General features: G+C 35.8%; 1 protein-coding gene across 1 annotated transcript; it reads right to left on the reverse strand.

Annotated features, from left to right (window-relative positions):
• Nucleotides 1-2,551: 2,551 nt before the first annotated feature.
• LOC140144964 (uncharacterized) lies at nucleotides 2,552-8,343 on the reverse strand. Its single transcript, XM_072166758.1, has 3 exons — nucleotides 7,625-8,343; nucleotides 3,662-3,748; nucleotides 2,552-2,721 (listed from the first exon to the last, which is right to left on the reverse strand). Exons 1-3 carry the CDS (start codon nucleotides 8,256-8,258, stop codon nucleotides 2,552-2,554), a joined length of 891 nt encoding a protein of 296 aa, XP_072022859.1. The 5' UTR covers nucleotides 8,259-8,343.
• Between the last annotated feature and the right edge of the window lie 5,869 nt (nucleotides 8,344-14,212).

The following is a 14,212-nucleotide window of genomic DNA, read 5'->3' on the forward strand; positions in this document are numbered from 1 at the left end:
ACTATTAAATTGATAATTAAATTTCAGAATATGCGATTTAAAACAATGTGTATACCAACGGACACTTAAAATGACAACAAGGATTCTGGATATTCTTTATTAAGATGCACCCACTTTTTAGTGGGTGCATTAAAATACATCGTATCAGCTCCACATACTACTCCCCCACACACCCCCATACAAACACCCACACCAGCACCACCACTACACAGATCCACCAGGTTTGTTTCTCAAATCCGTACACATTGGTACAGGGTGTCCCAGAATGATTTATACCGGGAAAGATGGAATTTTTTAGGTATGAACGGCATATCTATTGGTCATATTGTTTTGCATTTTACGTTCTACATATATTTTGCTTTTTCCGATTTTTTTTAGATTTTAAAAATTAAACGTTTTTAGTTGAAGTTAGAGAGGATTACGTAAAAATGGTGAATTCCAAGTTTTAACAAAGCAACCTATTTTGAACATCTGTAAAATACTAACCGTTCAGCACAAAGTTATTTGGAAAATGTTATTCAGTATATTTGCTGTGTCCTGTTCTTACTTCTACTAAATGGTCGATATCTATCGTTTATTTATGATGCTACGAAGCAATCTTTGTATGGAATAAAGGATTTGCTACGCTTGAGTGACCTTAAACTATTCTTTCTTTGGCGGCAGTTTTGAAGACAATTATTGCGGTGTGTGAGTTTCATCATTTGAAATGCCGGCAGAGATGGATTTTTCATAAAAGTATAGGGAAGGTTCGTCCTTAGTGTCACTGCATGCATTTATGTCCACAGTATATGGGCAAACCCACAGCTACGTAACGAAGAAGATTAAATTTTCCTTGAAGTTATATCCTCTGTAATAATGACATTTTTGGGTAAAAAGTATGGTAAAAATCACATAAAAAAGTATGTTATTCAACCTAAATATCTGATGCCATATTGAAATGTTTCACTTAATCCCATATCAAGAACTATTTAGCATTGTAAGCTCTACATCTGTGCCAAATTTAGCCTATTTTCTATAAAAGAATGTAGGATTTTTCCGGGGATCTCTCCAATATACTGTACAGTGCGGCTGGACAATAGTGGTAAAGGATCCATGTGTTATGATGCCTTTGCACTGTAAATTACACACATGCAGTTTTCGTCCATTTTCAGTAATAGCAATGTCACGTCAAAAGGAATCAAGCTATTTCCATGAAAGTCACAGAATAAGTAGGAGACATGTGTGGCATTGTATTACACTTATTAAGATTAGATATACTGTTGACTATATATTTTTGATATTTTGTTCAAACACGGTATAAATCTTTCTGGGACACCCTGTATGTATAGACTTATAGACTTTTTTTACAGGCTTTTGTTGTTGTTGTAAATAACCGCTAAGGTTAGCAACTATTTTAAACTGTTGCGATTTGATAGTTGAGCTTTGGCAAAACTTTAATTGATCATTTCATAGCGAATGTGTAGAACAATTTAAATATCACAGATATACTTTTGTAGGTCCCGTGGTTCTTGCGTTATCTTGTGAAGAGGGCTGAAACACTAACACTTTTGTTAAACATATGTAACTCATTAACAACAATAAATCAAACAAGTTTTCAAACTAAATTATATGATTTGTAGAATGATCTTTTGCAAAACATCAAAGTGTTATTTTTCAATAATGTATTGATTTAGATAATTAAAATCGATTTTTTGGCTGCTTCGAACAACAATACCGTGTCTACCCTTAAAAGTAGACTAAAACACATAAAGACAAATCCCGTGTAGCACATTATATTACTTTAAAAAAACAAAAAACAAAAAACAAACGAAACCTAACACCACAAGGCTATTTTGCAAAATGTTTGAGAGACATATGACAAGGTTTATGCTTTATCACTATATAAAAAGATTACCTCTTGAGAACCATCCCCTACATTAACAATCTCCTCTAATGCATTACCAACAAGCATGATGTCATTATCGGTAAATATGCCATCTGGTCTGTCTGTAGATTCTGCTAGTGCTTGGACCACCTCCACGACATTTTCACTGGTTACATTAAACTGTTAAATGAAGCATATTTGTCTCTATTGTAAAAACACATTTTTGAAATGATATACATGTAATATATATTTCTTTTAACAGCTATATTCTGACGTGTGGGTTGCGTGTGGGCGTAGGTGTGCGTGAGCACGGGGAATATGTGTAGGTATTGAGTGATGGTGTGGGGTGTGCATGTACGGTTTCGTTGGGTATATGGGTGGTGTTTTATACGTACATTCTCTATGTCTTCTAGATTGATACAAGTATTTTTATCTACTGCCAAAGATGATTTGCTTCCAGCACAAGCTATGGAATCAAAACAAAGAAGATTTTAAAGTAATTATTTTTCTGTAAATATTTTTCAGAGCATTCTGCATATACCTACACGTGGCCTTAAATTAAAGTAGTCAAGTTTTCAATCAAAGAAACAAAATCCCAACCCTTCTTCATACTCTATTCCACTACCTAGTGTAAGTGTGGTGGCAAGATACGCGTAAATACTTTTCACGGTTGTCCACAATAAATTCCTAGATCCTATACAAGATAAGTACGCGTTTAAGATGTTTAACTATCAGGAATGGCATAACAATAGAGTAAGCTGAAGTACTTGAGTCATAAACACGGAGGAGCAGGAAAACAAATTTTGCAACAGCCATGGAAGACTGACGTGGAAGGGAACGTCCATCAACATCTTGGACTATTTTTAAAATAAAAAGATAGAGAGAACAATAGTCCATCACAGCAAGAATGTTTTGCACTCTGCTCTTGAAGGATGGTTTCGCTGTTTTCAGATATGCTTCCGGCTACTCCATCTGGTGAACTGCAATGTGGATGAAGGTCCTGCCAGAAATGATTTTGAGCCCATACGGCTCACAACTTGAACAAACAATGAAAAAAAAGCTTTGAAGTGAAATAGCTAGTACTTTTCTCAATACAATTTATCACCTATATATTTGAAAAGTATGCCATTATAAAATACCATTCTGTTACCGAGCTGTGCGAATTCTCGGGTATTGCTAAAAAATCCAACATTGATGCCGTTGCCATGACAATGGTGTTTGACAAAAGTTCTAAATTGTATTTGAATTCCTGAACATGATTCAGTCATTATGTTTTATACCTTTATCAAAATAGCTAATAGTTTAAAAAAAACACTGTGTTCAATTTTGCGAACTGTCTTTATTTATATATAAAATGCTAGAGTGAACAATAGCCCATGAGGAGTGACACAAGCCAAGAACTTATAGAGGCACCTTGGCACTATAGGACTTCATCAGGTATGACTGATATGGTTATCTGATCCACTTTCCCGGGAAACTGGTTTCCGATACTTCTTAGTCTCTTTTCCATCTTTAAAAGAGGATCGTAGACATGACTTATGAAATATGTACCCTCCTCTCTATGCATAGTCTTGCTCCCACTTCTCCCGAAACGAGTTTCCCGGGAAAGTGGATCAAATGACCATATCAGTCATACCTGATGAAGTCCACCGATGTGAAGGACGAAATATTGTAGTGAGTACAAATTCACTTGGTTAAATGGAAATATTTATAATAAACCTTTCCATATACCCCATAATGCACGTTTCCCGACATGAATCGACGGAATTAGTTGTGTATTATCCATATTATGCTTACCAATGGCATTATTAGTAGGAACTATCGGTGCAGTAACTGCAGTTATATCTTTGGTTGGTTTCGTTTCAGGTTGGGTTGGAAGAGACTCTACAAAAATAAAACAAAACAAATACAAAAAACATCAATCGATCTCATCTGGGCGTACTACATCCGATCACTTTATGCATTGTCAGACAGAATAATCTTCTGGCGCATCACCTGTGCCGCTTGCTTAATTTCTTTCTGCAACCATAATGGGCCGCAATATATCACTAACCGCATAGTCCGAGGCAAGGTTCATTATTGTCAGGGTTAGGGTCTTAGGGTTAGGGTCTTATGGTTAGGGTTAGGGTTAGGGTTAGGGTTAGGGTTAGGGTTAGGGTTAGGGTATAGGGTTAGGGTTAGGGTATAGGGTTAGGGTTAGGGTTAGGGTTAGGGTTAGGTTAGGGTTATAGTTAGGGTTAGGGTTAGGGTTAGGGGTTAGGGTTAGGGTTAGGGTAAGGGTTAGGGTAAGGGTTAGGGTTAGGGTTAGGGTTAGGGATTTAGGGTTAGGTTAGGATTATATTCGTATTTATTAGTACTAATATACTAGTAATACTCATATATATTGTGTGTATGCACTTTATTCCGTAATCAATAAGTATCATAAACAAACACCTTTCTGGCACAACGAATCATAGCACAGTCGTGTAGGCATTAGACTATGGATACATAGGTTGTGGGTTCGAACCCCAGGTAAACCGTTGTAGAATTTTAATTCTATCAATTTCTTTTTATTTTATTAAGTAAGAGGAAATATTAATGGTAATAAACTCGTGTTATATCTAGCCCCATAGGCCTATAATTACATGTATGTACTATGTGTTATCGCATTGCGGCCCATTATGGTTGCAGAAAGAAATAACGCGTGCCGCTTCGCGGCTCAATGGCTGCTTCAGCCACCTTCTAACACAATTAAAAGGTATAATAATATTATTGAAGCTATTTACAGTTCAACAACCTTGGTAAAAGAGTTACTTGGATGTGTTACAACATCCAATTGATTGAAATATGAACATTACGCGTAGTTTCACCTCAAAAAACTGATATTGTTTCTTTCTACTTGTTTCAACAATTTGTTTCGGTTGTTTGTACTTTTGCACAAGTGAACCGGATTAGGTAATACATATCCGAAACCAAGTAAATACCCAAATAAATAAATTACATGACAGACACTGAACATTTACTTGTTAATAATTTAGGCTACCCTTTAGTTAGTTTGCTACTAAAGTTCACGCACAGTACCTAGTGAACGACAGCGAGCGAACGACAAGCATATCATAAATATGTATTGGGGTAATATGTGACTTTTTTTGCCTGAAATCAGTTTTATGAAATCTGGTTCACTGGTTTGGTTGCAGCTTCATGCATTCATTAAGCAGTTGCCTCTGGAGGATTCCTATTGTAGTAATTTAATTTTGAGAAAGTGATTATTTTTGATCTAAATTTTCAGGGAGTTCCCGGTGCTTTTAGGTACATTAATAATAGGGATGCCCACTGTCAACACAATAGCCACTAATAGAACGGTTTCCCATTTACTGTATGCGTGCACTCACACACGTATTGTCTATGGAATAACATCTCAATGCAGGAAATCACATGCCTGTTAAATGGCGTACAGTACTTGTTGTGATCCAAATGTAGGCCTATAATATCAGGGTGTTTCAAGAAATGCCTGATTCCATCAGAAAACATTAACCAAACTCTTTCCTGATTGGTCAGTAAATAGAGAGGACCTCCTTTATCAAGGGATCAACTTTTTTAAAGAAAAATTTAATGAGATGAGAACTACAACAAGTTGAAGTGACACCATTCTGTGCATCAGGTGCTGAAACGCAATTATCTTCGAATTTGGATTGATTCAGACAAGCAAAATGTACAGGATGTTAAGAAATTAAAGAATGTTTACGCCTGCCAAAACCCATCTTAAATTATGCACTTCTGACCACATTGTCTATTTTAGATATGCTACATCATGGCTTCCATGCACACACGGTATATTGCTCAATGTAAACTCCTCAACAAAAGTTTGGAAAGTTTTTTTCAAGCATCTGTATCTCAGATTATTTGTGACATATTTATATCGTGTTGCATATCAATGGATAGCTACAATACTCCCCTTTACAATGACACCCCATTTGAAAAAATAACATTCTTCACGACTGAGTACACGCCTTGTGAATGTAGTGGGGTCTCAAAAAGAATTTGCCAAATTGACCATTATTCTGTGCAGCAAGCTGCAATCCCATATCTTCACAATCTGGGACCTAATGCAATCCTCCAAGATGACACCGCTCGCCCCACATAGCCACGGTAGTCAACGCCTACCTACAGAATATGGGAGGAGAGACAAAATGGTCTGCCATCAGGCCAGACCCGATGGCCAGACCTCAACCGATTGAACACTTTTGGGACCAGCTTGATCGTGCTGTGCATGCTAGTGAAACCCATATGCAACCACATTGAATGACCTGCGACGAATCCTTTTTGAAGAATGGAATGCCATCCCACAGTAACGTGTAACCAGGTCGGTGAGCAGCATGAGGTGACTATTGTGACTGCCTATGGTTTTTCCACCCGCTATTGAGGTTAGTGGCTAGCGCGTTTGAGCACAGAATAATGGCCAATTTGGCAAATTCTGTTTGAGACTCCACTACATTCACAAGGCGTGTACTCAGCCGTGAAAAATGTTCTTGTTTCAAATGGGGTGTCATTGTAAAGGGGAGTATTGTAGCTATACATTGATATGCAACACAATATGAATATGTCACAAATAATTGGAGATACAGATGCTTGAAAAAACTTTCCAAACTTTTGTTGAGGAGTTTAGTAAAGATAACCTTTGAGTTGGAGCAAAGTTCTCAAAATTGGTAGTGATTAATGTTACCAAAGTTATATCATGATGAAAAATAATCATTTTTGAAGATAAAATGTGCTGACCTTAAAAGATTGAACAATGTTTAAGACTGCCGCTATTCATTCCTCTATGGAGATATTTTCCATGGCAGCCATCTATGATCATACTTGAGGTTCCACCAAACAAACTGTGGGTTTTGAGGTCTTATAATTATGTTTTGTTGTATGTCAACAAAATCGTTTAAATTTTCAGAATGATCTTATTTCATGTTGTTATAAGCAAATATAATGTTCCAGATAACGCTAGTTAATAAATACATTAAGAAAAAGCACCTTAAAATTGCACTTTCTGTTAGTATTCCTTTTTGGACTTACACTTTTTAACATGTTCTAGCAGCTCTATATAAAACCGTGACACTCGAAAGGCCATATCTCTGGAATCAATCGTTCGATTAAGATTAGGCCTATACAAACGCCAAAATGTTTCTATCAGCAATTCCCAGCCAATAAGTTAGGTCTGAATCAATTTAATAGTACTTCATTTTTTAGTGGACATGCCTATTAAAGGAGGATTTCGTGATCCTAGCATCCTCTTTTTATGACATTTTTCAGTACATATCCACGATAAAAGCTTATTCCCAAAATTTCAGTTGATTCCGATTTTGTGTTTGCGAGTTATGCATGATTATGTGTATTACACTACTCCATAGACAATGCGTTGTAATTTCGTTCCGGTATACCAGAACGAAATTCAAATTTCACGATATCTTTGCTAAACGAATTAATCTGCAAGAAATATTTTGTACATAAACATTATGTAGCCAGAGGTTTCCAGTGATATAAAAATCTCAACTTTTTTTGAAAAAGTGGGGGATGAGGCTGTGGATCACGAAATGCCCTTTTAATATAAGAAGAGTACACGGTCAATGCGCATTGGTTGTTCCGTTAGGTCCTGGTTGAAACGTTAGGGTCCCATATCCCACCCTCTACTGGAGAGACATACAATCTTTTTCAATTTTTGTTAAGATACTCTGTTACTTATGCAATGTTAAATTGTAAGTTTCTGAGATATGCTGAGGAGGTGCTTACCCATACCTGCTGAACCAAACGGATTGGCTGCATAGGCGTAGGACGAAGTGCGTCCTTCACCAACAGCATAAACAATCACAGAGAATCTTGCCATGGGATGGGTATGAGATACGTTATGATGTCCGACAGATACATTACTGCGTAAACAGCATATCAAGGTATCAGATGTATGGAGTAAATCCCAGCTCATGAAAGGTGTTTCGTCCAAAAGAATGCCATCAAGGTAGTCACATTCTATTATTACATTCATGTAATATGTATGCGGATAGGTGTATTCAATGACAAGGAATGTTACAACAGCAGTGAACGCTCTGTTTGGTGTAACGATAAGCATAGATGGATCACCACGGTAAGGAGTATTGGCATATCCGCCCTTCATGTACTGTACAACCATCATGGGCTGGTCAGATGTAAATGACACGACAGTATCCCCCGTGACATCTTCTTCGTAAAAGGACTCAGCTGCAATATGTGTAATGCTGCCGTCAGACATATACAATGTAGCTGAATAAATCGTAGTAAACACTCTGTACAGGTAACCACAATTTAAACTTAGAAATGGAGTGAGAGTAAATTTGTACCCCCAACTACGTACAGGTGGTAGTTGTTCTGATAAGCCATCAAGACAACACATACCTTCAGGTACCTGCGTATGCTCACCTGAGATTACGGCTATTGGCTTATTACTCTGCACAAAAGTTCCTGACAGATCTTCATTTATACTATCAAACCGATAGCTTTCGTATCGTTTTAGACTGATTTGGTATGTTTGTCCTCTAGGTGTTGTGATGTTAATTGACGTGTTTGAGTAGACTGATGAGATACAGAAGAATGACGGGCAGGATGGGCAGAAAGGTGTGAATGATGCTACATAGTAATGTGTGCCTAATCGCGAAGTTGGGTATATTAAATATGCGTCACCATCATCGTAATGGTTGTCTACAACAAAGAGTAAACTTTGACCGGATGTATGGACAAATACAGTTTTATTTTGTTTTTGATCTCCATTTTTAAGACGCACATCAATACCGACCTCATCAGCTGATAATCTAAAATCGGCAGGATTGTCTCTACTGATGGTGCTGTTAATCTGATACCCGATCACAGGTATGGTCAGGGTAGTGGGTATTGGTACTAATGATGACGTTGTTATGTGCACGTGCGGTGGAGGAGAGAAGAGTAAATACGGTATACTGAAGACAAATTCACTCTTTTCATTTGTGTCCTCACCCCATGTACCTGTTTAAAACAAAGACAATGGAACATGATAAACCAAGTTATTACAAAAGTAAACTATAGGCCATGTATTTAGTTATTTCACAGCATTTTGTGTGATCTGAGACTGTTACCCACAGAATATTGTTCAATTAAAACTGTGACCAAAAGCTCCTGAAAAAAAAACCCACATGGGATGTCATGGTATTGGATATGCGATACATGAGTCACAAGCAAAGGTGAAAGGGAAAGGTGTTATAATTATGAATACATAGGTTTGAATAGTTAATTTGAATAAAAAATGAATTTCTTTCTCCTTTTTGATCTCACAATGTAAAATGTATGACGTGTACATGACATTAGCTGCATTTCTTTTTAGCTGTTCTAAGATTTATTTGCATCACTTCTAACAAGCCACGTAATAGTCCCATTTCAGAATTCTATGTGAAAATTTTAACGTGCCTGCGTAGCATCACGTCCTTGGGGAAAGAACACTCAATGCATGTGCTGTGACGCTGCAGCCAATAGGCTTACGTGGGGACAAACTTAATTTTTACCCTTGGACTTAAAACTGGAGCCATATTTTAATTCTAGTTCATTCATTTTTTCACCAAATACTTTTAGAAAGATGGTCTTTAAGTCTTGGTGTAGATAGATTATTCATCCAGTAGTTCAAAACATTATTTTGTAAATTAAATCTAATACAGGAACTAAAATCAGATGCCTGACGAAGTCCGAAGTTTCCTGACGCAACGTAGTGAGTTGCAAATTTTAGTTCCAGTATTAGATTTAATTTATAAAATAATGGTCTTTAAGTATTTGCAACAACAGTGTGAAACAAACTTTTCAACTTTGAAATATTAGCCTTTGGATAAAGTTGTATTTTGACCCACCCTGTTTTTGAGCACTAAAACTAGAATTCATATAATTGAAGTCATTACCATAAATTGATGGTTACATGGAAATAAACAAAAATATAATATTTTATATTTTATATTTAAGGCAAAATGGCAAGGGGTATTGTGCCATCTGGGGCATGCTCATCGAATATGTTTTTTACGTATAATTCCTATTCCAAACATTTATTTCTATGATATAGTATTATAGATCATTCGTTATGAATTCGGCAGAGTGACGAATCAAGAATTTTGAGCAAATTGAGTTACTGTATGCTTATGATTACGATTATGTTTCAGGAGGTCTTTCATTTCCACCAAAAATTAATGATAAAGCTTACTCCCTGACGTAGATATTGAAATTTTGATTTGGACGAATCGCGCGTTAGTGCGATTAATGAATTTGACAGAGAGACGAAGTTTAATACTTAGCTGTACAAATCAGGTTGATCTATTATATCGTTATGAACACGGCAAAAATCTTTTAAAACTTCAACATTAATGTTGCTTGTTGCATGGTATCAAAAATCACACGTAAAGCTGTAAACACTTGATCATTGTCTTTCTTTGCTCAAATGTTCTTTGGAAAATTAAAATAACATATTTGCACCACCTAAAGAATTAAAGTTGGAAAGCTTCCAATTGCAGAAATCAAAGTTTTCTCGGACAAACTGTTATTTATCTTCCGTGAAAGCACGAATAACATAACACCGTTAGATTATAAAATAGATAATGTGAACTAAATTTAATGAGATACACAAACTTTAGAAACGGTGAGCGAGTATGAAAAAAGCGCCTGTTGATCAAACTTGGAATGAACTACATTGATTTAAACGTTAATTTCTTCGCAACCAGTCAACCGAATCAAATAAAATTTTTGTATGTAATACGCAATAAAACAAGCTATGCGCTACATTTTTAATTATTTTATTCTGATGTTTATTTCTCGACTACCGTTAAATTCTATTCACTCGGTATTTTTTTCTGGGACACCCTGTATGTTTGCAGATATACACAGGTGATTACTGTCTGTTCAATTAGCATAGATTCTTGTATTTTTAAGATAATCGCAAAAATAAAAAATTGTGGTCAAAGTCATCAAAGAAAAGTGTTAGCACAGCCTTAGACTCAACCTAATTTACACTTTTCAAATTCCAAAGTTCAATTTAAAACCCCATTTCTTTTCAATTATGCCTCATTTTAAGCAGTTACTTGGGTCCACCAAAAGGGTTCGCCACCTTTTCACAAATTGAGTTAGTTAGTTAGTCCATTCCTAACGGTCCATTCTCAACTTAGGGCATAGACCCTATCGAATTTAGACAAAAAAAAAAATCTGTCCACCAATCTGTCCTGCCATTTCAATTGTTATACCGTTCCGGTTATTGGATAGGGTCTATAGGTGATGATGCATGATGGTCCACAGGTTTTTGTTGACAAAATTAGGTGAAGCTCCGTGAGGTATGCGCGATTACGTTTTATGAATAACATTATTCCGAGCATTATGTTTTCCTAAACAATGACATTAAAATTATGGATTTCTTATTTCAACTGGTTTCATTGAGTTTTGTTTAATACCATCATTCTTTCCCAAGAATATCAGCATTCGCTTGACATTTTCAGATAGTGACTTTACAAGAATTGTTTTCTGTAACCTAAGTCATTGTTTTAAATAATATTTTTTTTTGTACCAAAGTTCTTTTGTTTCCAAATGTCCTTCTCATACATGTCATAGTGTGTATTCAACAAACAAAACGAAATAACAAATTGAAAATAAAATATGTAGTTTTCTAATAGGCCTAGGCCCACACCTTCTCAGACCCATCCACGCAATAAATAATAACTAACTAACTAATTAACTAACTAACTAACTAACTAAGTAACTAACCATCTAACTAACTAACTAACTAACTAACTAACTAACTAACTAACTAAATAAATAAATAAATAAATAAATAAATAAATAAATAAATTAATTAATATTAATAAATAAATAAATAAATAAATAAATAAATACGCAAGGAATGTATTTATATAAGCTGCGCCTATTCTGAAAACCTTAGTTCATCCAGGGATAATTGAATAGTTCATCTTCACATTTTTATTCCTCGCGCCGGGAGGCGCGAGGTATTAGTGTTTACTTCTGAATCGAACGTGGGGACATGGGAAAAGCCTGAATATAGTAAATTACATTTACCTTAATTTAAATATTTATGACACGTACGTCAAAACAAATATTCAAACGATGATAATGTGTAATATAATAAACGTGAAATTTTAGTATTTTCAGAGTTTTTGTATATTTTAGACGTTCTATGACTTTTGTTTGCTGTGTAGAGGCTGAATTGCACATGCGTACTCTGACCATTGAGGCCAGTGACACGTCAGTGATAGTCATGGGCAAATTGGTATCGACATTTTTCTTACTGCTGATTGGTTATAAACATTTCGGACTCTTCGATTAATGGTATAGGGGTGTTTGAGGTTACTACGGTGTACCATTAGGGACATGCATATTTAAACATTAACCAATGATCCTAGAAAGCCGCATGTGATATGTCAAACTTTTCCTCTGATTATCAGGAACAAACGGACAGTTGTTGCATTTCTGTAGGATCATTGGTTAAAGAGATATAGGCACTTTTTGTACTTTCGTGCACTTTACCCTCTTTCTTTTTAACCAATCATCATAGAGAGTCGTGCGATATGTCAAACTTTTCCTCTGGTCTTAAGGAACAAAAAAGTCAGCGGTCGCATATCTGTAGGATCATTGGTTAATGAGATATAGTCACTTTTTTGTACTTTGTGCACTTAACCCTCTATCTTTTTAACCAAATATCCTAGAGAGTCGTGCCATATGTCAAACTTTTCCTCTGGTCATAAGGAACAAAAAAGTCAGTGGTCGTATATCTGTAGGATCATTGGTTAATGAGATATAGTCACTTTTTTAATTTTGTGCACTTAACCCTCTATCTTTTTAACCAAATATCCCACAGAGTCGTGCGATATGTCAAACTTTTCCTCTGGCCATAAGGAACAAAAAAGTCAGCGGTGGCATATCTGTAGGATCATTGGTTATTGAGATAGAGTTACTTTAAAAAAATTTTTTGTGCACTTAACCCTCTATCTTTTTAACCAAATATCCTAGAGAGTTGTGCTATATGTCAAACTTTTCCTCTGGTCATAAGGAACAAAAAAATCAAAGGTCGCGTATCATTGGTTAATGAGATATAGTCACTTATTGTACTTTGTCCACTTAACTTTGTATCTTTTTAACCAATTATCCCACAGAGTCGTGCGATATGTCAAACTTTTCCTCTGGTCATAAGGAACAAAAAAGTCAGCGGTCGCATGTCTTTACGATCATTGGTTAATGAGATATAGTCACTTTTTTCTACTTTGTGCACTTAATCCTCTCCCGGAATCCTCTTTCTTTTTAACCAAATATCCCACAGAGTCGTGCGATATGTCAAACTTTCCATCTGGTCATAAGGAACAAAAAAGTCAGGGGTGGCATATCTGTAGGATCATTGGTTAATGAGATATAGTCACTTTTTTGTACTTTGTGTCGTGCGATATGTCAAACTTTTCCTCTGGTACGTTGAACACGGACCCATTGGCGCGAGGTTCTTATTGGTGCGTATGCACCAAATATGTATCTTGTAATAACGTAATGTTCATCAGTGGGGTTTCAACACAATAGGCCTATAGCTATTTTGCTGGACAATTATACGTCCTGATGCAGATGGTCGAATAAATACTATCTCAGTGCATCTAATTGTTATGACAATCGTCCCCATTGTACTAAATGGATTGATTCAAAACAGTTTATGGTACCCGACGTTCTACAGCTTTTTATAAAAATGTCGCGGGAAAAGACCAAAATTGAAAAGAAATGGGGTGTCAAATTGAACTTTGGAATTTGGAAAGTATAAATCACGTTGGGTCTAAGTCTGTGCTAACACTTTTCTTTGATGACTTTGAACACAATTTTTTATTTTTTCAAATATCTTAATAATACAAGAATTTAAGCTAATTGAACAGACCAGAGAAGATAAGGGTTAACAGAATTATACAATTGAGATAATCCCGTAGGTAATCCTGTCGCATCTTTTCATAGTCCTTTATTCTGAAGTAGTTGCACATTCACTTATAGTAACCTTTGATGTGATGTGTGAGACCGCTCACGGTTGACCAATTTGCACTTCAGAATAGGAAATATTTCCAATGTTTCTATAGAGATTTTGTCGAAAAGTTATGAAAAGCGTGTATTAAGGACCTACTGTTGGATGGTATACCATATGTGGATAATACAAGAAAGAAATCGAGTATTGTAAAATTTCCCCCACAATCCGCCCTTTTTTGTAAACATATAAATTTATAGAGAAGAATTTTGAGAATATGGTTAAAGAATTGATGATTGTTGATCATTTCTATTTAACTTTTTTATGTATTTTCCTGTCATTTCCTGTAAACCTAA

This window comes from Amphiura filiformis, unplaced genomic scaffold, assembly GCF_039555335.1.
Source record: "Amphiura filiformis unplaced genomic scaffold, Afil_fr2py scaffold_105, whole genome shotgun sequence".
In the NCBI taxonomy this organism is placed as follows: Eukaryota; Metazoa; Echinodermata; class Ophiuroidea; order Amphilepidida; family Amphiuridae; genus Amphiura; species Amphiura filiformis.

Bases quoted from the DNA above. Each gene is read 5' to 3' on its own strand.
- LOC140144964 (XM_072166758.1), bottom strand. From the start codon at position 8,258: ATGTGTTGTCTTGATGGCTTATCAGAACAACTACCACCTGTACGTAGT. The intron at 3,749-7,624 runs GTAAGCACCTCC...TTATTTTTGTAG, and splicing joins GTTTGGTTCAGCAGGTATGG to AGTCTCTTCCAACCCAACCT. The intron at 2,722-3,661 runs GTAAGCATAATA...TTTTAAAAATAG, and splicing joins TCCTACTAATAATGCCATTG to TCCAAGATGTTGATGGACGT.